This window comes from Nuphar pumila, chromosome 7 (assembly GCF_984573655.1).
Source record: "Nuphar pumila chromosome 7, dmNupPumi1.hap1.1, whole genome shotgun sequence".
Classification (NCBI taxonomy): Eukaryota; Viridiplantae; Streptophyta; class Magnoliopsida; order Nymphaeales; family Nymphaeaceae; genus Nuphar; species Nuphar pumila.
The window spans coordinates 31741172-31764598 of NC_143255.1; the positions used below are offsets into that span (position 1 = coordinate 31741172).

At 41.6% G+C, this 23427-nt stretch overlaps 2 protein-coding genes across 3 annotated transcripts; one reads left to right on the forward strand and one right to left on the reverse strand.

The window, feature by feature from the left end:
• Window positions 1–596: 596 nt before the first annotated feature.
• On the reverse strand, window positions 597–4955 carry LOC149831782 (uncharacterized). 2 transcript variants are annotated; one of them, XM_090014124.1, is made up of 4 exons: window positions 4578–4955; window positions 4363–4464; window positions 1179–1325; window positions 597–946 (listed from the first exon to the last, which is right to left on the reverse strand). In XM_090014124.1, the coding sequence occupies exons 1-4, from the start codon at window positions 4663–4665 to the stop codon at window positions 654–656; spliced, it is 630 nt and encodes a 209-aa protein (XP_089870250.1). In that variant the 5' UTR covers window positions 4666–4955; the 3' UTR covers window positions 597–653. The 2 variants fall into 2 exon arrangements, with proteins under 2 accessions (XP_089870250.1, XP_089870251.1); XM_090014125.1 differs by having other exon boundaries at window positions 1165–1325; window positions 4578–4953.
• A 7201-nt stretch (window positions 4956–12156) lies between these two features.
• On the forward strand, window positions 12157–13207 carry LOC149831783 (blue copper protein-like). Its single transcript, XM_090012234.1, has 2 exons — window positions 12157–12428; window positions 12551–13207. The coding sequence occupies exons 1-2, from the start codon at window positions 12251–12253 to the stop codon at window positions 13030–13032; spliced, it is 660 nt and encodes a 219-aa protein (XP_089868360.1). The 5' UTR covers window positions 12157–12250; the 3' UTR covers window positions 13033–13207.
• The last annotated feature ends 10220 nt before the right edge of the window (window positions 13208–23427 follow it).

Here is a 23427-nt window from a genome sequence, read left to right on the forward strand (position 1 = left end):
GGGATTCAAATAGGGGGAAGGGATTCATCTAACGGCTTGGCTATGCTGTTGCTGCCTTGACTAAGAATATACGGTCCATCACTGTCTTCTCAAAGCTGTAAAGGAGGCCAGGATCAAACATGCTATCTGAAGCGGACACATTGGTTGCACTGGTCTAGCATTCGATTTGAAAGATGGCCGCTACCGAGCTTCCTACGCAACCGCTGATTTTGTCTAGCCAAAAATACCAAGGGTCATATTGTGCTCACTTGCTACGTGTGCATCTATATTCTAGCTGCTGTCCCTCTTCATATTATTGAATTGCTAGAAGGACCAACCAAACCCAACCCCAGTTTCAATGTATACCCAATCAGCCATAACCAGGCAAGAATGCTCATTTCTGTTGGCTTCCCAACCGTAGAGGAGATGGAGATTTGGAGGCCAAACCCTAATCAGTACTCACCTAGTCCAATACCATATAGCCACCCGATTGTCTTGTCTTTAGTCTTTAGACGCAGAAGGGCAAAGAGAGAGACCTCATGAGTTTCCAGGCACGGCAGGCACAAGAATACCACCAAGAACTCCTCAAAGATGAGATCCTCATTTTGAATCAGGGATTTTCTTTTAAAATCTTTAGGTCTCATGTCATATTTTCCCTTCATCTTAATGAAATATTACACACGATAACAGAAATAAGTTATAATATAAAAGTAGTCTGTTGACCCTTCCTCTTTGCTTTCTTCTGAAACACAAAAGGCAGTATGTTGAAGCATCCAGTATAGTTTCATAGATTCATAAACAAGATCAGCTTCATGGACGAAGAGACAAATAAACTTCTTGCTGAGTAAATTCCAGCTGATCACTCCGCAGCAACAGATGAGGCTACACCAATTCTGAAGCCAAAGTTGATGCAAGTCAACTGCTCGCCCGTACTGCCGATCATCCTCATGGTCAGCTTGTAGTTGCCCTACAAATAAAACATACATGAAATATCCTATTCAGAATCCAGAAAAAGAAAAGAGAACAATAATGAAAAAAAAATGAAAAATGAATAGAAAAGAATGATAGTATGATCTGTACAAATTAAACAAGTGAACAATTTAGAGATGGATTAAAAATCAAATCGTGTTTTCAGGAAAGCTCATGCAAGCATAACTAGTCAAAGGAAATATAAGCAAGACTTACAGGAGGAGTGAAACCCGGCAAACTCTGGGAATGTGCAAGCACAAAGTCACCTGCTGAAACCGGGCAGGACGTCTCAGTGCAAACCTCGTGGGTTTCAGTATGAACATGTATACCGAAGTAGGAGACTTCAATTACCAGCTTCCCACCAGAGATAGCTTCCCCTGATCAAACGGAAAAGACTGTCAACATTATTTTAGATCAAAGTAAATTTCTGCAGTCACATTTGGAAACCTCATTTTTAAACCTCATTCTAAGATAATTGATCAAGTAAAAAATCCTGTTGTTCACAGTAGAATGAAGTCGATATTCTATGTTAACCATATTCTGTAATTCTAAGCTTCTCCAATAGTTCTTAATCCTTTGAGAGTTCAAGTTCATGTATAACTCATCATTTAGCGATTGCTAAGCTTGTTCAGTCATATTCACCAAATAGAACCTGAAGAATTTCCCTAATAATATCCAAGATTTAGGATGGCAAGTTCTCCAATATTGTGAGGAAGAACACCATGGTTTAAATCCAGCACTAGTTGACGTTGAAAGAAGCGACTAAGAAGAGGAGCAGAATGGATAGGATGGATCGATCATTTAGACCTATGCTATCAAGCTGGGTGCAACATAAGAGTACTAGCTATTCAACAACTTTAACCATATTTCAAACAAAGAAGCAACGCTCTGAAAAAAAGGCTAGCAGAACTTGCAGGCACTAAGATAAAAATAAAGAAGATTGAATTGTACCAAGGAGCACATTCAGGGACAGATAATGAAATAAACAAAAATACAATTCCTAAGATGCTATAAAGAAAAAATAAAGAGTTGAACTATCATTGCTACATGCCTATGTGACCAAGCATCTATAAGATCTCCTTAAGCAACCCCTCCATTCCTGTCCACATTCCTGATCAGTTTCAATATCCAAGTTTCCCTCTCAAGTTTGGCTAATTCCAAAGGGAGCGACCATGATAGGATCGAGATATGCAAAGATTGCAAAATCTGCCCTGTCCTCCAGTCAGCATAGATAACCTATTTAACTCAATGAGCAAAAGAAGTTGCTCATCTCCACCAACCCATCTGCCTCTAATAAATGCAGATTCCCACCTCAATAATCCTCCTTTGCCACTCTTAAAATAGGAGAAAAGGGAAAAAACAAAATTGGAGCTGATATAGAGCACATTGTGGATTAGCAACATGGGTGCTCATGATTGTGCAGGCACAAGCACAATCATGCAAAAACAGTGGCCATCTATAGCTTAGGTGTCTCAACCCATCTTGCTAAATTGTAACAACAAAATGCAGCTACCATTGCTATAGGATGGAGAATTGATGCAGTGAACAGGAGGATCGTTCCTGAACCCTGCAAGAATTGGCACCCTAGTGCAGCTAAGAAGCTAAATTATCTAAAAAAGGAGAAAAAAGGAAATAACTGAATTAAAATAAAAATGGAATTAATCTCAAATCTGAACTGCTCAAATTCCTAGTCTCTCATGATCTCATCTTTTTAGAGGCATGTAATCCTAATTCTAACAGATACCAACTGCCTAATTAGATAAACTCTAATTAAGATAAATTTCCTAAATATGTATGGATCTAATATGGATCCGATATCTATATACAAGCTACGATCCAAAAAAAAAATAAAATCCAAAGTATAAAATTGCATCCAGTTGATCCTGTGGACCCCAACCATGTCTGGTTCGTGCTCTGCATCAAGAATGCAACCGGAGATGTTTTTCTTCCCTCATTGAAAGATCATTACATTCCTCTCTGCGTGCACCACCAGCTTCATCTACCTCGGAGAACCCTTCTGTAGAACCATACATGTGTTTGAAGCTCAGCGGTTTGATGGACAGGCTGTATGGTTAAGTGTTGGTTCTATACTTTATGTGACCTTTCACATGAAAGTAGTTTCTCATGCCTAAATACCCATTGTACATTTTTTAAAACAATCCCTCGCCATACCATATCCATTTGTTGGAACTCTATCCTCTTGAACTATGCCTAATTCCTCAAGCACCAACGTAAATTAGCATGAACTATGCCTAATTCCTCAAACACCAACGTAAATTGGCATTGCTCATGAAATTCATCAATATAATGACGTCTTCTTGATGCCATCTGCCAGTGATCCGATTGGCCTCTTGATAATGCAATTAAATATCATCCCTTATTTGTCAGTCTTGTGCAAGTTGGGAAACATGTAGACAAATGACTTAATTTGAGCCAAGGTTGTTTGAATATTTTACCTCCTCGTTCTCATGTGGAAGTTGTCTATGAAGGCACCCTACATCTGCCTCATCCTTCCCAACTTGAGCCAGTCCAAAGATAGAGCCAGAGAGGGAGAGATTCACCTCTCTTAATAATGGCAAGGATTATGAAATAGGAATCTGCATTTGTTTTACCTATGGTAACCAGTATCGCTGATATTATGAAAAGATAATGATATTAACATTCTTTTTTTAAAACAGCCAATAAAAAATGTGAAAATGTCGCAATATTTTCAAAATATAACAACAGTATAAATATCACATTAATATTGTGATGCATCATGATATTTTCAAGTCTTATTTTTATATGTTTTAAATATATATTTTTAATCCTTTGTTTCTTTTAAATTTTAAAACCTCACTAGTTCTTATCTTTTGTACTATTCATTACTTTTTTCATTTTTAAAATGCTGAGATTTTCTCTGAATTTTTTCCAATAAAAACCAACTCTTCTCAAACCTTTGAGGAAAGCTATCCCTGAGAAGTAGCCGGGACTGATACAGATGACTATAGTATATTGCAATAAACTTTCCCTTCTGTATCACAAAGAAAAAGAAAAACAGACCACATACATTGATGGATGGGAAAGATCCATTGAACAAAAAACATTCAACGGAAACAAATAGCATCCCACCCATCAATGGCGTTTGAGGTATAAGGGGAACGCCCACCCAAATGTTTGATGGAACTTGAGGAATTCAGAGAAACAAAAGAACATCTTAGTTTATTTCTTCTTAGAGTGAACCACAACCAGTTAATTCAACATACAACAAAAAAGCGACGTCCTTCCCCACCATGATCGATAAAAAAAAAGACAAAAAACTCAGGGAAAGCAACGCTCATGCCTATCAGCTAAGAAGCTGAGGGCGGGTGACTAACATTCTAATCACAGTGAGATAAAAAACAGAAGAAGAAAATCCAGAAAATAAATGGTTACCTGTGGAGGAGAATATGCTGAAAGTAGCGGGCTTTCCCCTCACGACCGGATCAGGATCGATGTCGACTCCCTTCACCTTCACAGCGAAGTCATCTCTCCCACCTGCAACCGCACCCGAAAGAGAAAGACCCCCAGAAAACAAAAGGGTGAGAAACCGGAGAAAAAGAAGAGTTTGAAAGGGAAAGATGTTGGGGAAGGAGTTAAAGTGGGCTCACCACAGTACTCGACGTCCCTTGCGAAAATGGGACTTGCGAGGAGGAAGAAAGCAACGAAGAAGGGGAGGAGAGTTTTGATGGGCGCCATCGAATACCCCGTCACCCAACACCCAAAACCAAGAAATCAAAAGGGATGTCCGACGCAAGGAATTCAGGAAGGAGGAAGAGTAAGGTTTTGTGGGGGCGAAAACGGCATCGGCGGAGCCTTCCCTGTGCCTTTCTTTCTTGGGATTGTCCACCGCAACGATCAATTACCAAACAAACAATGATCCAATCGAGTAAGCAACACGTCACCGTGTCGATACGTTACAGATTTATGGCAGATTTTTAATCAAACCTCTCTCCCAATTTTCTTTTTTGGGTTAATCCAAGGAAAAAATCCTGTCACCCAGTGTACGTTGGCTGCTGGCCTTCGGCTGATAAAAGCTTTGAGGTCCCACATGAATCCTGTCCTTCGAAGAGTACATCCAGCTTCGACCTTGCGGCAAGGAACGCTAATCATGGGTTTTGAACTTGCGGCAAGGAACGCTAATCATGGGTTTATTTAATACTTTAGGGAGCTTTATAATGTCTACTACACCACCTTATTTGATTTTTGATACGATGAAAAATCAACGGCTCACAATTTATGAAGGCAAAGGTGGTTTAAAAATGGTATAAAACATCATATTGGAATCAACTTTAACACATGAAAAAATAATTGAATATGCTAAACATGATTTGAAGATTAGATTTTTCTTTTAGGTATTGATATATGTAAATCAAGCTTGTACCACTAGGAGTTATGATGGTTAAAAGTACCAACATAGAAGCGCACACACACACACATACTAGAAATCATAAGTACAAGCTTTAGACCAAATCTAACCGCATAGACGTGGTTAGCATGGTTTGTTTGCTAAGGATTAAACCTTGGATTGTGTTATTTTGATTTAAAATATAACGTTTTTGAATAATGAAATTTTAGTGTATTATGGGCTGTTGATTTTTAGAGCCTTTAAAAACCTGTGTACCTGTTACAATCACATTATTCAAAACCTATATTTTACTAAAAGAGCCTTGCCAATCACATCCATAAGGTTCAATCTAAAAAAAATGAAAAGAAGGTAATTTATTCTAAATAGTTCAATGCTTATAATAGCACTAAATATTAACCTTTATATATATATATATATATATATAGAGAGAGAGAGAGAGAGAGAGAGAGAGAGGGAGCTGGCAGTAACTGAGGTGAATTGAGATCTTTGGGCTTTGATCGTCCATCATCTAAAATTCATGTTCTCTGATAGGGAGAGTGGCAACGTTGAAGGATAAGTAAGCTAGATTTTTCGTCACAAGTTCAAAAACCATGAGTGGTTGAATAAAAGACGGTTGCGGTTCATTCAAAAAGAGAAGCTTTTGATGGTTCTTGGGTGTCGGTTCATTTCGATGATGGACGGTATCCAAGGTACATTGGATAGTTTTATGTAGAAGGTCTGCTTTACCTAAATAGCTGTGAGCACACAACACCATCACCAAATGAACAAACAACTAAACTGATAAAAAAGCTCCAATGGGTTTGGTGCAGTGGAGGGGATCTTGGCCACTAGATGGGTGATCAAGGTTCCAATCCCATGAGTGTCGAGGCCCTTACATTAATGTTGATTGAAAATAAAAAAACATAAATTAATGTGGAATTCATCTCATTTGCAAAAAAAAAACATTTAAAAGCCTAATTGCTAATTGAAAAAACACTCAAAAAAACTCTAAAGCCTTAAACCCTTAAAAAAAACAACAAAAAGAAGATGCAGTAGCCACCATCCTGTGCCCGTTGGAGAGCCTGCGAATGTTGGACTTGGATTACATGCTTGGGACTTGAGAGAGAGAGAGAGAGAGAGAGACAGAGAGAGTCGGGTGGGGAAGAGGACACTTCCTCCCTGGTGGGTTGAGCCCCCTTGTGATCTGGTCCTCTCTTTAGAGTTCCAGGTCAGGGTGGGCCAGATAACCCCTAAGGGAGGTTTTTCAAGTCAGGGTGGGCACGTGCCTACCCTACCCTGCCCCCCCTGTGGCTCCGCCACTGGGCTTGCCAACGTCACTAGATCTATGATTGATTTCCTCATCCTTCATGGAAAAAAACTAAACTGATAATTAAAAGGATGCCTCATGTTTCAATAAAATAAGGACCAGTAAAAGGATGAGAAGGTTGTCCATGGAGGAGGCCATCCTGAATTAGAGGGATATAGCAACTGCCTTGCTTCGGTGATAGTGGATAATGGATCCGAGGGATCACCAGGATAAGAGATCAAAATCCAAAATCAAAACCCGGGGCCCCACCCAGTTTGGACCAGGGGTGGAGGACATGAAACAGGGATGGAGGCGGAGATGAAAGTTAAAATCAAAATCCGTGCGGGGTTGGAGGCAGGGATGAAAGTTAAAATCAAAACCTGTGCGGGGATGGAGGCGAGGATGAACTTACGCTTTTCCCCGCCCCGTCCTGTCCCCAATCCTTCTAATGATGGCAATGGACTGAGGGGAAACGAGGCCCCGCCCCACCTCACCCTGTTTGGACCGGGGATGGAGGTCCGGATTTTGAGATGGGGCAGGGGTGGAGACCTTGTCCCCCGCCCACAACCTGGACCACTGCCATCCCTAGTTGCCCATTTCATATAATAATAGAGGTGGGCAACGGTTAGCCTGACCTGCAATTTGAATGGGCCAACTGGGTTCTTGCCCAAGCTCAGCCCAGCCGGTCCGGGGTTCAAAAAACCCGTGGGCTAGCCATACCTGTTGCATACAGCTATTCATTGTTGCCTGGTGTAGTTGAGTTTGGTGGAATAATGAAAATCTAAAAAAAGGTGCAACTGGTTCAGGCATACGCTACCTGAACCAATTTCTAAAATGAACTAGACCTGATCCAATCTGATTTTGATAAACCTATGAGGTGGGGGTCAGGCCTAAAATTTAGTCCCATTTGAAAAAAAGGTTGATTCTTCAGTAAGAAAATTATAGACCGGAATGCATATATATGTACCCAAAACTGTGTCTATTCCTATTCCACGTAGTTTGTACCTAAACCGACCAAAACTGAACCTATCTTCTACCCATCCCATACCAAACCCAAACCATTTTTTACCCAACCCAGTTGGTTCATTAAATTATATACCAGCACGAACTTAGAATGCAAACTTTGTTTGTACTCGAACAAGTTTGCCTTCTGACCCGTATAGAATTGAACCAAGCTTCTGTCCCACACAGTTCTACTGAATCCAACTTAGTATAAATATATGAGAGAGACAGAGTCAATAACAGTAAACACCTCAAACGCTGGATGCCCATCGAACGCTCATCCAGCGTTGATTTTGGACAATTAGCGGCGGTCAAGACCACCGGTAATTGTCCACTGATCGATGCATGATTGGTGGCAGAAAACAGTCCGATAACAGTGGACGATTTGCTCATCCACTGTTACGAGTTTTTCTCTCTCTCTCTCTCTCTCTCTCTCTCTCTCTCTCTCTCTCTATATATATATATATATATATATATATATATATTTTTTTTTTTTTTAATTATTTATTCTTCAGCTAAGCTAAGGAAAACCCCCTATCACCAACCACACATTAGCAGAACTCTACTTGGTAAAACCCTTGAGGTCTCCCTTTCCCACCGGAACCCAGCTTCAATTTCCTTGCTGCAAGGGAGACCCCAGTTTCGAACTCATGACATCCCATCAACTGGGTGACATGCACAAAAGAGTCTTAACAGATGCGCTGAGCTCTTTTGAGCAACTTAGACGGGTTTACTACCTCTCTCTCTCTCTCTCTCTCTCTCTATATATATATATATATATATATATATATATATATAGCCCAATCACTTTCCTTTATGATAAACAAATTTTCTTAAAAAAAAATAAAACTCAAATTTCTTCATCAATTTATAAGTGGACATGGTAGAGCTTATTAATATGAACAAACTTGTTCAAGATTATTTTTTTAGCTCAAGACTTCTTAGATTTTAGAAGTTTAAAAAATTTGTAAGGAGTTCGAACTAATTTGTCTCACTCAAATTTAACCCAATCCAAACCTAATCTTGTATGAACAAGGACCAAGTTACTCCTGAAGGTTATAGACCCAATTCATTTCACACTCAAACCCATGAAAGCTCAACCTAGTTTATTCCTAAAACAAAATTGAACCCTTTCTGTTTCAGTTCAGGTCTGGGTTTAACTCCTAGACCTGATTTAAAATAGGTCTGATTTATACTAGAACCAATAACTCAGGTGAGTTTACACTTGTACTCATATCCAATCTCGAGTCTGAACTTGATTAACATTGAATCAAGTTCCGGTCAAAATTTTGTTGGGTTGGGTAGGTCCATCCTCATTTGGGTGGCCCACATCTTGAGTCCCTTTTTGTAGAGAGTCAATTGTGTCTTTGACTTTGTCCATATTTTAAGCAGTGGGTTTATTAGTTTTAAGTAGGGATGGCAGTGGGGCGGGGGGGGGGGGGGGGGGGGGGGGACAAGGTCTCCACCCCCGCCCTGCCTCAAGATTTTATCCTTCACCCCCGCCTCCATCCCCGGCGGGGAATGGATTTTATCCTCCATCCCCACCTTCATCCCTGTTTCATGTCCTCCATCCCCGGTTCAAACGGGGATGAGGCGGGGCGGGGATATTGCGGGGAAAAGTGGTCGGTGCGGGGATGAGGCGGGGATCGTGGCGGGGACGGGGCGGGGCGGGGAAAAGTGCACGTTCATCCCCGCCTCCACCCCCGGATGGGGATGGATTTTAACCTTCGTCCCCGCCTCCATCCCCGTTTCATACCCTTCATCCCCGGTCCAAACGGGGCGAGGCGGGGAAAAGTGCACGTCCATCCCCGCCTCCACCCCCGGATGGGGATGGATTTTAACCTTCGTCCCCGCCTCCATCCCCGTTTCATACCCTTCATCCCTGGTCCAAACGGGGCGAGGCGGGGTGGGGCCCCGCTTTCCCCCGGTTCACTGCCATCCCTAGTTTTAAGCCTTCTATTTAAGAGATATGTGAGACATGAGAATATAAGATTATATTATGGGAGAAAACAAGACTTAAGCTTCTTCTTAGGGATGGCAGTGGACTGGAAAAATGGGCCCCGCCCCGCCTCGTTTGGACCGAGGATGGAGGACATGAAACAATGATGGAGGTGGGGATGGAGGTTAAAATCAAAACCGGTGCCGAGATGGAGGGCGGGGGCAGGGGACAAGGTCCATCCCTACTTCTACCACCAAAAGAGTACATTATGCTAAAAAACAATACTTTAAAGGGGGATTGTTGTTATAAGCAAGAACAATATATCCTCAAGCTTGAGATCTTGAGAATAAAGTATTCGGATTTCACATAGTGAATTCTTTGCTATTTTATTTTCTTTTCTTTTATATAGGGTTGACCATGTAAATCAGTGTATTTTTTTTTTTAATTTCTTTTATGCTTTACTATTTCTATTGCATTGTATGCTTTGCCCAATAGTCCTGACAGCTTTTTAGGATTTCTTGATGGAAGTTGATTTAATCAAAGCAGACTCTTCATATGTGATCTATATCATTCATTTAGTAAATATCGACATTTAAATAGCTGAAATCCGACTTGTTTGCCAAATTTTTTGTCGATCCAAAAATCAATGGTTGGCAAAACACAATTTTTTGTGATTTAAAAAAATCATATTTTTTTATTGAAAAGAATACGCTCCAAGGGTTGATTCTTACTGAATTGATCATGCTCATGGTTAGATTTGATCAAAACAACTTGAATCATAAGATTTAAGAAGGGTATGAGGATCCCAGATGACACATAGGGGCACACTCGTGGCAGAGAAATCCTTCTTAGAGAAGGTGTGTGTGTGTGTTCTCAAGTGAATGGTTCTAAATAGTCTAAAAACAATTAAAAAATATTTTCTGTCACAATCAGAATGTAACACATGTTAAAATGATTAAAATAATATTAAAAAATTGCTTTTAAATATTTTTTACATTCATTGAGAAGCTCGGTAGAATAGAAAGGAAGGAAATCTGGATTTTTCCTAATTGTCGAATTAATCACGCAAGGATGAGCCCCATGAGGGGTTGGCGTAGCGGGGGTGGGGCCTTAGCTGCTAGACGGACAGTCAAGGTTTGATTCACGTCGCTCCTTTGCTTAAGCCCATGCATAGCATAGTGCCCGAGAGAGGGGTCGTAGCCTCAGAGTTTTAGGCTGTGGGCACGACAACTATAGGTATGACAGGATGAGCCAGCGCCACCGCCAGCGCCAGCGCCACCGCCACCGCCACCGCATAGTTCTGAATAGTTATGTAAAACTTGGTGAGCTTATCCCTTGCCCTAAAGAAAGCCACGCTTCGACTTAACACAAATTAATGAGTTTTTGTTTTTTCCATTGAGGCAGCCCAAGTAGTTGGTATGAACCCCAGGCTTGGACAATAATGGAATATAAGTGTAGACTTGCGGGTCTTTCTTTTATTAAAATTCAACTTAGCAACAAAGAAAAGGAAGATCCATATCCGAAATCTCTAAAGATAGATTTATTAAATTAATCGAATGCATAGTAACTGAATAGACCCAGCAAGCAAGCGGGGCTGAAACTGGTCCGGGCCTCGTTCTTTGTTTCTTGGCGTTGACTGATTGGACCGAGTAGGTTAGGTAGGCAAGTACCGACAAATTGAGGCCCAAAGTCCGTCCCTTTGACTTTGACTATTCCGCTGGAAAAAAGAGAAGAAATCTTTTCATATTTTATTATGGAAACGGTCGGCACTTGGCGGCTGGGATCACGCAATCTCTATCCTTCAATCTCAGCCGTCCGATCATATAGCAAAAAAAAATCACCTTAGATCTCGTGACTCCGCGTTTCCACACTGGGATTTGGACTTTCAACCCGAAGGGACCACTTCCCTCCCACGTCTCCAAAGTTCATCGGCTGACATCACAACGTGGCGTAATATGACGATGGGTGGCAGAATGGGAATTCCGTACAACTTTCTTCCATATCTTATGTTTCAAGGTTGTAAAAGTATCCTATTGTTATCTGTATTAATTGGTTGAACCAAAAGTATCGTAAAGGTACGTACATTTTTAATAAAAGAATTTCAAAAAAATCAGAAAAAATTAACCAAAATTTTAAGAAAATCATAACACATGAAACATTGCACAAAATACAATCATAAAATCACATTTATGTCTCTATAAACTACTTAAAACATCATCAAACATCAACTAATATAGAATTATAGATAATATTGCATATATATTTTACAAAAACAATGTCATCAAACTCATACTTTCATATTATATAAACAAAAATAAAATAACCAAGTTTATAAAATATGATTAAAAAAATAATATGCACCGTATAATATGATAATATAATATAAAAGGTATATTATATGATACACTCTATACAAGTATGGTATCGTATTGTTTTCATCCAAAATAACAATACTTATCGTCTACGATATGATACAACAATGTTTTGTATTACTGTCTAATTAGGAAGAGTAGGGCGGGACTTTGTAAACCCTCTCTGTCCACCGTCCTACTCTTCCTATAAATAAAGGAGGAGAGGGCTGCCCTTTCCATTCTCATGTTGATGAGAGAGAGAGAGAGGAAACAGAGCAAGAGACAAAAGACAAAGAGGACTACAGAATCCAACAACAGGGGTCGACCTTGGAACACAAATGGCATCCCGGGATACGGTTTCCTCCTCGGTCTTCTTGGCGCTTATGACGATGGTTGCCGCTGCATCGGCAGCCACTTACACCGTCGGCGACAGCACCGGCTGGACCATCCCAGGCGACACTTCATTCTACAACACATGGGCCTCATCCAAGACCTTCCGCCCTAACGATAAACTTGGTGAGTGTGCAGATCCCGCACCTTCTTTGCTCTTTTTTTCTTTCTTTTCCGAGCTGCAAGCTTGGTATCACGGTTGCTGATGGCAATGGGTGGTGATCGGTTTCGATTTGGTATTTGGCCAGTCTTTACTTTCCCGACGGGAGCCCACAACGTGATAGTGGTGTCAAAGAAGGAGTTCGACGCGTGCACGTTCGTGAGCCCCATCGACAGCTTCGCCACCGGTCCGGCGACCGTGACTCTCAACTCTACAGGAGCCCATTACTTCCTCTGCAGCATCGGCCAGCACTGTACCTTCGGGCAGAAGGTCACCATCAACGTCATCGCGGCCACCGCCTCCTCCCCTCCCCCGGCCAAATCCCCCGCCTCCTCCCCTCCCCCGGCCAAATCCCCCGCCTCGCCCGCTCCTCCTCCTGCTGCTGGATCTCCTCCTCCTGCTGCTGGATCGTCACCTCTTCCTTCTGCCGGATCTCCTAGCGGGTCTCCCGGTGGTCCTGCTGGTCCTGCTTCTTCACCCAACCAGAAGAATCCCGCGTCTTCCCTCAGCGGCGGCCTCGGATGGGCTATCCTTCTCGCCGTGGCTGCTTGCCTTGCCTTCGTGCGGTAATCGAACACCCTTCCTTCCTGAGCCGGTCTTCCATGCAGAGATGGACGGATTTTATTATAGTTTTTTTAGCTTCTGGGGAGTTTCTGATCGGTGGATGATTTCTATTCTTCTGTGATATCTTGGTTGTGTAATAACATTTCCATCTGGGGTAGAGACCTGATTTTTTTGTTAGAAATATGATGGTATGGGTTCTTTTTGTGTGTGTTAGCACTAGTACTGTGCCTCTGCAGCAGTAGCTGTAGTGGTGGTGGTTTGGTAGAGCTATTGGCGTGACCATCATTATTATCATTATTATTATTGCGAGCTTGATCGGTGGATAGTGTTTGCTTTCTCTTTTTCCTTTATTTCATGATCCTTTTTTTTCTCTCTCTTCCTGGTTTTTGGTGGAATCACAGTAAATAACTGGGGGAGTATTTATGAGGCCTTGGTAAGAAAATAAAAAAGGTGAAAAGAGGCAAGCCTACTAAATCATGGGCTCATGAATTATAACGGGGGAGAAAAAAATACTAAAATTAACTGATGCCCTTTTGTCTTTAGATCGCATCTCTCTTTTAGTTTCCCGGAAAGTAGGGATACTTTACATCACGTGAATGATGCTCAAGTTCGCTTGCTTCGAGAGTTACTGTCCGCGGATCTTTTTAACACCACTTGGTTCCTGCTTCCCCAAGCCAACAAACACAAGGGGAAAAAATAAAAAAGAGAGAGAGAGAGAGAGAGCCGAAAGTAATTCAACATTACCACTCATGAAGATCAACAAAATGTTGAACCCATGAACTGAACAAGAACAAAAGCCAAAACAAATAAAGAAAGCACAAGAGAAAAGAACATTAGACAGATAAAAATGAGCTCACGCCATAGCCCAAATTGTGACAAAGGATAGGTAGCATCAGCAGGAGGGAGTGGAAGATCACTAAGATGCATACGCAAGATCGCATAAACAAAAAGAAAATCTTGTATATTAAAAGAGAGAGAGAAAGAGAAAGAGCTTGTCTAGTTTATGGCCGATTTGATTTGTTTGATTATTCATTATTCCTTCTCTCTTGCTTGGGTATTTGTGGGGTTTCATTATCGTGCATAGTTGGTAGTGAAAATTTAGGAGCTTGGTGGTGGAAAACAACCTGTTTTTCTTCCACTTTGACGGGTCCCCACGATGGGCTAGAAACCATGGACGACGTAGGGATGGCAGTGGACCGGGGGACAATGGGACTCCACCCCGCCTCGCTCTGTTTGGACCGGGGTTGAAGAGCATGAAACGGGAATGGAAGCGGGGATGAAGGTTAAAATCTATCCCCGTGCCAGAATGAAGGCGGGAATTGACTTATGGGGATGGAGGTGAGGATGAAGGTTAGGATTTTGAAACGGGGCAGGGGTGGAGACCTTGTCCCCCGCCCCTGCCCCGGTCCACTGCCATCCCTACCCCGACGGCCCTTTTGGATGGAGGGCTCTCGCAAATTTTAGCCACAATCAAACTGTGGCGGTGGCGGCACCGATGGCACGTCATTACCTGAAAGATTATTTTCATTATGCTGCCTTTTTGGCACATCAGTACACAGACTCGAAACCAATGTTATCAGTATCGTATCGTATTTATCAGAAATCAGTTTAGAATCGAATTGAAGATCAATTCACGACGTTGAGATTCCGACAACATTGCATGTTTTGCATGGATCATGAGCGGTTGGCTCAGATGAAGAGTAAAAGTTGTGGTGTGTAAAACTCTCACCACTCTTGATGGTTGCCCACCGAGCCGATGGAGCAAGTTGATGCAGCGGATAGCAACGTTGCAACAGATCAAAACCTGCTAGCGCACCAACGGGGCTTCCGCTCGGCTGGTAGGAGCAGTAAGTGCACGTCGCCTTGTGTTTGGACGTTGCAGGTTCAAAACCCAATGATATAGTTGTATAACCCCAGCTTGCCTTTTAAAAAAATAAGAAAAAACCTGCAAGCGCATTTTGATGCTTTTTGTTGAGTTCAGGAGTAACTTAAGATTAGGATGGGTCGCTCTCAGCCCCATGGATTACGACCCGAAATCAACCGAACTTATTAATGTTTTACCTATTTAATAAATAACCAGGAACGGTATTCCTTGAAATGTTTTGTCTTGTTTTGGAGAGAATATGAAAACCTTTGTGAGCCAACAAATTTCGCAATTCATCCTTATATATCTTCACGTCTTTATTTATTTATGGAAGCAACCCTATGGTTATGGTTATGGTTACGGGGAAGCCTTTCCTCAACTCAACGAGGGAGTCAGTCAAGTAGGTGGGTACATTTTATAGAAGGCAAGTCGATCCAATTGCCGTTGGTGGATCCATTAATTAGACAACTGGTCTTGATTTTTTAATCTGGTTGATGGAATCCCACACATTATTTTGATATCCTCACTTGCCTAACAGGGAGGAGGCAAGAAAGATCACATGGATTGTTGATATTTCCTTTTAAGGCTCTGTTTGGGAGCCTGTTTTGGAAGCATTTTCCGCTGTTTTGTGGCACAGATTTGGGAAGGGAAGGGAAGGGGGGTTTCCTTTTAAGGCTCTTTTTGGGAGGGAGCCTGTTTTGGAAGCATTTTCTGCTGTTTGGTGGCATGGATTTTTGACGGGAAGGGGGGGATCATAGTGGAGTAACTACGGGCGATGGCTTTCAAAACCATGAATTCATCGAAATTCAATTTGAGATTCAGAGGTTTCTTAGGTTATGTTTAATGGCTTTAAACAAATTGGATGGAACAACGAACAAAACAGACAGAAGTTTTTTATGTTCTGTTGTCATAGAAGTGGTGTTTCTTATGTCCATTGTTTGATTTATGTTGTGTGGATAACTTGGACATACATGGATAATGGGGTGTACTGTCACGGGCTAAATTTCATATGCCCGTGCGGCGGTGGGAAACCTTGACCCAACAAGCCCTTTAGTGAATTTCAAAAGCGAAGGCAACAGATCTTTCAAAGCAACAAGTGTGCAGACAGTGTTGCATGCAAACACATAATTGCAAGAAGACAACAATCATACTGAAGAGAGAGAGTACAAAGAGAAGAAGAAAATAAAGAGGGAGAGAGAAACGTTCAATAACAATCAATTCATTGAATGCAAAAAATATTCAGTAGTGTCGGGCACCACAATCTCATTAAGAAAAATGCAAATTATAGGTATTTAAAGTTGTACAAACATTACAAGGCCAAAAGGCTCATGTGAGCCACGCAGGGTTTTCGGTAGGCTTAGTACAAGGCAAAAACTGCATAAAAAGTTTGGACCTAACATTCTCTCATATATAGGCTATCAACGTCATCGACGACAAGGGCCATGCTTCATACTCATCCACTGTTGAGGGAAACCGGTAGATGTTCTTCGTTTTCTCCCAACTTACTTCTTCTTCTGACAATTATTTTCACTTGACAAGATACTCTTTGATCTGTCTTTGACGATTGCACAGATGATTCATGACGTACTCTACTTTTTTGGCTTTAGTTGTGCAGAGAGGTGTTGGCGCTCGCGTCAGCTGGTTGTGGCTGTTGTCTTCTTCATCGACATGAAATGACTTTAAGTTACTGGCATGAACGATTGGATGTGTTTGAAAGTGCAGAGGAACTTCAAGCTTATAGGTGAGGTTGCCTACACGCTTGATGATAGGAAAAGGACCTTCGTATTTGCTGACGAGGCCCTGATAGAGACCCTGAAAGACCCTGGTTTTCTCCGGGTACAACTTGACCAATATTAGGTCTCAGACTTTGAACTTTGCAGGGCGACACTTCTGATCCACCAACTTCGTCATCCTCTTGGCAGCTTTGTGCAGGAACACCTTGGCAAGCTCTGCTTGATCTTGTCAGTCTTGAGCAAAACGATGGGCAAGTGGTGCCTTGCCCTTATAATTTCCCGCAATGGTGTGCAGCGTCTGGAGTTGTCTCCCTATTGCCAACTTAAAAGGACTATGGCCAGTTGATTCACACTTCTGCAGAACCGAGCAATGTCCAGAAGGTCAACCCAATCTTTCTGATTTGAACCTGTATAGTGTCACATATATTCTTCAAAGAGAGCGTTGGTTCTCTCTGTTTGGCCATTTGTCCAGGAGTAAAAGCACATTAAAAAGTGTAACTCTGTCTCCAACAATCGAAACACTTCCTGCCAGAACTTTCCTGTAAAGCGCAGGTTGTGGTCGCTGACAATGTTTTCTGGGATCCCCCAATTGGTCACAATATGCTTCACTAACAAACCTGCAACTTGCTCGGTTGTACCGATGGGCAACATCGACATGAAGATAGCATACTTCGAGAACTGAACCACCACCACAAAGATCAAACTGCAATCGTTCACCTTCGGTAGTCCCAAAATGAAGTCCATAGAGACTCTCTCATATACGGCTTGGAATAGGAAGAGGTTTGAGTAGTTTTGCGAGCTTCTGATTACTCGGCTTATCCTGCTGACGGACCAGGCAGATGAGAACGTAACCTTCAATATCATCCTACATAAAAGGCCAGTAGTAGGTCTGCTCTACTAAAGAGAGCGTCTGATGTTGCCCTGGGTGCCCTGAGTACCGAGTATCATCACACTCCTTGATTATCAATCTCTACAATAATCCCCATCACGGTACAAAAATGTGGCCGCCCTTAGTCACAAGGAGGTTATCTTGCATCCAGAGTCTCTTAGTTTTCCCTTGCTAAACTAGGGTCACTAGGTGTTGAGATGACGAATCAGATTGGATGCCTTCCCGAATACGGTTGAGGAGGTCGCTCTAAGGCTAAGCAGACGAAGCTTCCTCCTTTTGCAAGGCCGCCAACTCGATCTTTCTACTTATTGCATCAGCTACGACATTGGTCTTTTCAAGCTTATACTCCACTACCATATCAAACTCTGCTAGAAAATGTTGCCATCTAGCTTGCTTAGGTCTAAGCTTCTTGTGTCTGAAAGTAGCTAGTAGCTATATTGTCCATCTTAACGATGAACTGAGATCCCAAGAGGTAGGGATGCCAAACTGAAACACACATAGATTATTATCCTTCAACAACTGAAACACATTGCGCAAGTGACGCTCATGCTCCTCCAAATTTTTGTTGTAGACAACGATGTCATCCAAGTAGACGACTACAAACTAGTCCAAGTACGGGTAGAAAATTTTGTTCATAAGGGTCGAGAAGGTTGCAGGAGTGTTTGTCAGACTGAACCACATAACTAAGAACTCATATGCGTCATATCTTATTACGCACGTAGTCTTGGGCTCATCTCCTTCTACGATCCTGACGTGCCAATAACCTGATCGTAGGTCTAGCTTTGAAAACACTTAAACATTGATCAGCTGATTGAGCAGGTTGGCAGTGATCAATGGCAGAGGATACTTGTTCTTGACTATCACCTTGTTCAGTGCCCTATAGTCCATGCATAGCCATTGGGACCTGTCATATTTCTTCTGAAAAAACACGGGTGCACTAAAGGGTGCTTTGAGGAACGAATAGTGCCAGAGGCCAGCATATCATCTAGCTGCCTTCATAGATCCTTCAACTCTGGTAGAGCCATGCAGTATGGGGCCATAGCAGGGGGCTTAACGTATGGTAGGAGTTCAATCTCATGATTTATCTCCCTTCGATGAGGTAATCTCTTTGGAAGCTCAAGAGACTTCACCTCCTTAAACTCCTCCAACACAGGGACCAAACCAGACGGGGTGTCGGCTTGCTTCACAGGCTCGGCTTTACGGAGGGCCATTAGGAAGGTCTCATCTCCCTGTTTGATGCCCTTCTTTAACTGAATTGCAGAGATCGTCTACATTTGCAAAGTGTCAATAAGACAAGCAACGACCATACATGGGCATCACTCATCCATAATAGACACCACATTCAAGTGGGGCATAACAGAGGCTTTGTTTGCCCGCAAGAACTCTATGTTGAGGATCACCTTAAAGTCGTCGAGTGGGGCTACTAAGAAACTGGTTTTGCCCAACTAATCTCCCATCTTGACGTCACATTTTTTTCTTCACCGAGGATTGGCTTCTCTTCTGAGTTTGCCTTTTTCTTAAAGATGAAATTATGGGTGGCACCTGAATCGACCATGGCCTGAGTGGCCACTCCTTTCACGATGACATCCACGTACATGAGTGCCTTGTTGGACGAAGGCATGTCAATACTCACTTCCTTGAGTGTCAATATTCTTTCTTGCACACTCATCCTTAGTTGGTCCTCTAGTGGGTCTTCTGTTTGAGTTGTATTCACAGCTTTATCATCATTTTTATGATTCTCATAGTAGTTTCTGTTTTCGCCATACCGTCCCCGATAATTTTGGTTTCAGTTATCTTAACGATTCTGCCCTTGGGCATTCTGTTTATCTTCTCAATTATCATTTTGCCTTTTATCCCCAGAAGTTATTATTTTCAGATATCTTCCCTTAAACTCAGGTTTTCGCTCAAACTCTGATAGTACTTCTGTTGTTGCTAAGGCGCTAGCAAGATTCTTAGGCTTCTGCTTCAACAACTCCTGCTCCGCCCAGGGCTGTAATCCCATCATGAAATGGAGGAGGCATTTTATCTCCCTTATATTTATAATCTCTAGCATGAGGGTTGAATAGGTCTTGACATAGTCATAGATCAACCCAGTGTGTTTCAGGCCCATTATCTTCTTGTACGCCAAGTAATTGTCGTCCATTGGAAGGAAGTGACTTCGCAACTCTCTTTTGAAGTCATCTCATGTATCAATTATGCATAGACCCTTCTTCATGTCATTGTGTCTTCTTTGCCACCAAACAATGGTGTCATCAGCCAACCGCACTGTGGCGGCTCGAACCTTAATCGCTTCATCATTGACAAAGCTTGCTTCAAGGAATTCCTCCATCAGTCAAAGGAAATTCTCTACTTCCTTGGCGTCGTGAGCACTAGTGAACTTCATGGGCTTGAGAACCTTCAGATGAGTAGTTGACATCTCGAATACACTATAACCGTCAATCACTGGCCGACATTCCAGAGCTAGGATTCTGCATTCCAAAACCTGGTTCTTCTGTTCCAACTCGGCAACGATTGAATCTACTCTATCTTTGAGTAACATGATACTTTCTTGCACAATCTTGAGCTTATCATAGAGCTTTGGATAGCTGAGAGAGGCTTCACACATTGTAGCCTTCATCTTCTGCATTTTTCGTATGAGTCTTTTCACCATCTTTTCCAACTTGGTGGAGTATACCGAAGGAGCTTCCCAAGCTTCTTCAGTGGTAGACATCTTTGTCCCCTTTCCTTTCTTGCTCTTTAGCCTCGGCGGTATCACCACACTAGAATCTCTAGAAGCCATGATCAACGATTGTCGCTTGGTCGAGCGAGACTCGACAAACTTCACCTTGCCCAGGGTGAAGTCAGCTCTGGTACCACTTGTCACGGGTTAAATTTTAGATGCCCGTACAGTGTTGGGGAACCTTGACCCAACAAACCTTTTCGTGAGTTTCAAAAGCAAATGTAACGGATCTTTCGAAGCAACAAGTGCACAGGCAATATTGCATGCAAATACATAATTATAAGGAGGCAACAATCACACAGAGCAGAGAGAGGACAAAATTGAGAGGGAGAGAGGAACGTTCGATAATAATCAATTCATTGAACGCGGAGAATATAAAATAGTGTCATACACCACAATCTCATTAAGAAAAATGCAAATTATAAGTATGTAAAGTTGTACAAACATTACAAGGCCAAAATGCCCGTGTGAGCCATACAGGCTTTCGGTAGGTTTAGTACAAGGCAAAAACTGCACAAAAAGATTGGGCCTAATATTACAATTCGATCTGTCCCACCATTGTCAATGTTTTGACAAGTTTATTATGGATTTTAGCCCCAGATATAGATCTCAAATTAAATCTAAAAAATAAAAAGTATTTAAAATTTAGGTAATTTGAAAAAAAATAAGAATTGATATTTTTTGAAATATAAATACTTTAATCAGAGTAATATTAGATCTAATTATGAAAGTTTGTCAAAAAATTATGGATTTTAGCCCCAAATATGGATCTCAAACTGAATTCAAGTATGAAAAAAATGTTTAAATTTTTGGGTAATTTGAGAAAAAAAATAAAAATTCAAACATATTTATATACAAATGCAAAAATCATAAATAAATTATAAAACCCTAAAATACAAGAAAATATATCATAAATAAACCAAAAAACCCTAATCTGCAAGAAAAATAAACTATAAATAAGCCATAAAATAAATAAATAAATAACTAAACTATAATAAAAAATATAAAAAACCCTAATTCAAACCCTAATAGAGGAAAATAAAAAAATAGTCATAATTAAATACAAGAAAAGCCTTAATTAAATTAACTATAAAAAGCCATAAATAAACCAAAAAACCCTAAATTATAAAAAAATAAAGCATAAATTCAAACCTAATAAAAAATTAAAGAAAAACAACCCTAATCAACTACAAGAAAAGCCATACTAAAATTAACTATAAAAGACGTAAATAAACCAAAAAACCCTAAATTACAAGAAAAATAAAGCATAAATTCAAAACCTAATCAAAGAAAAACAACCCTAATCAAATACAAGAAAAGTCATAATCAAATTAACTATAAGAATTCCTAATTAAAGAAATTTGATTCATGCCCTAATCAAAGAAAAAAATCACTAATAAATTTTTTTTGATTCAGAACCCTACTTAAATCCCTACTAGGAAGAAGAAGAAAGAGTTGAACAAAGAATATGGGAAAGAAAGAGGAGGAAAGGAGAGGAACAAATAAGAAGGGAAAGAATGAGAGAGAGAGAGAGATAGCAGTCGTTCGCCACTGGACTCGCTGTCATACTCTCGTTGTCCGATCGTTGCACAGGGGAGAGAGAGAGGGGTCAGGACGAGAGGGGGAGATGCCCACACAAAGAGAGGGGGTCATGGACAGGGTGCATTTGCCAACCGTCGATGGCCTCGCCAACCACCAGTGTCCTCTTCAATCGTCGATAGCCTCGCTCGACCGATGCACATGGGTGAAAGAGTGAGGGAGGGGAGAGAGGGTCAAGGTTAGAGCTTCCCTCCCCTCCACTCGATTTTTTTACGCCGTTCCCCCCGTCATGTTCTCTGTGTAATAGGGGTGTGAAATGACGGGATCAATGAAAAAAGGTCATGATGGGCGGCCTTTCGTGCGTCTGTTGTTTGATGGATCCCCCACTCCTAGTGGCCGCACCATTCGAAAATGGGTGTGGGACGAGGGATCAAACAATCCCTTTAGGAGGTTTATGTTTCATAGTCTTTCCCATGAAAGGGACCCTCTTTTTTTAAGGTGTAAAATAAACATTCCCATGAAAAATATGTGGTGGAGTCCACATAATAAGTGCAAAGAAGCATCTTTCCTGCCAAAATGGTGTTCACACTTCACACTTCCATGCTCCTTAGCATCCCTTTCAAGGAAAAGTAACTTTTCTTGAGTGGCTTGGTATCAAATGCCCCAAGTGATCCCTTATATGAAGTGTGTTTGATTGCTTATCCAAGATTGGACAGAACAACATAACGTGTTTTGTCTGTTATGTAACAACTGCTCTGTGTTACTGGACAAAAAGTTGTTACATAGCTTTTTGTTGCCTCCTCAGCCTTGATCTTGTTGCCTCATCGTAGTCCGCTGACAGCAGGTCAACAGGGGCTCGCAGCCCCGGCCCTGCTTCTTGCGCTTATAGCAGGTGTGCAAGGGCACGTTGCCCCTGCCTCTGCTTCCCTTACGTTAGAACGACGACAGTGCCCCTGACCTTCTATTTTTGGTATTAGCTTGCTAAGATCATTACTTTTGCAGCTCGTGCGATGGATCTTGCTCGCGCTCCGCGACCCGAGCTGTTTATCGCTTACACTCGCAGACGCCAGCAAGCTTGCAACTCCCAAAGGTAGAAAAAGATTGCACAGAAGACTTGGACAATTGAATTGAGTTCAATTAACTAAAAAGGAGAATTAAATAAATATATATGCATATATATATCATATATATTTATACGAGTACGCATTTAACTCAAGGACGCGGTTTCGTGATCCTTGTCCTTTACTTTGCCATCGTGCCTCACGTAAATGTTTTGCGTTGCACTCCTGCTTACAGTCTTTTACTTTGCCGTCGCGCCTCGCGCAAAGGTTTTGCGTTGCACTCCTACTTATAACCTTTACTTTGTCGTCGTGCAAAGGTTTTGCATTGCACTCCTACTTACAGTCCTTTACTTTGCCGTCGTACATCGCGCAAAGGTTCTGTATTGCACTCCTGCTTACAGCCTTTACTTTGTCGTTGCGCTTTGCGCCTAGGCTCTTGCTTTTGCATATGTGTTGGTATAGCTTTGCTATTGCAGATGATGTGCATGTTTTTGCTCTTTGCGTATGCCTTAAAGACATCCTTGTGGAGGATGCAAGAGACATTTACCACTCTCTCTCTTGCGACGAGAGTTGAGTTTGGAGCTAGCGTTACATCC

Coding starts and splice junctions, on each gene's coding strand:
- LOC149831782 (XM_090014124.1), bottom strand. CDS start 4,665: ATGGCGCCCATCAAAACTCTCCTCCCCTTCTTCGTTGCTTTCTTCCTC. Junction 4,465..4,577: donor AAGGGACGTCGAGTACTGTG/GTGAGCCCACTT, acceptor GTGCGGTTGCAG/GTGGGAGAGATGACTTCGCT. Junction 1,326..4,362: donor CAGCATATTCTCCTCCACAG/GTAACCATTTAT, acceptor CCGTTTGATCAG/GGGAAGCTATCTCTGGTGGG.
- LOC149831783 (XM_090012234.1), top strand. CDS start 12,251: ATGGCATCCCGGGATACGGTTTCCTCCTCGGTCTTCTTGGCGCTTATG. Junction 12,429..12,550: donor CCGCCCTAACGATAAACTTG/GTGAGTGTGCAG, acceptor GTATTTGGCCAG/TCTTTACTTTCCCGACGGGA.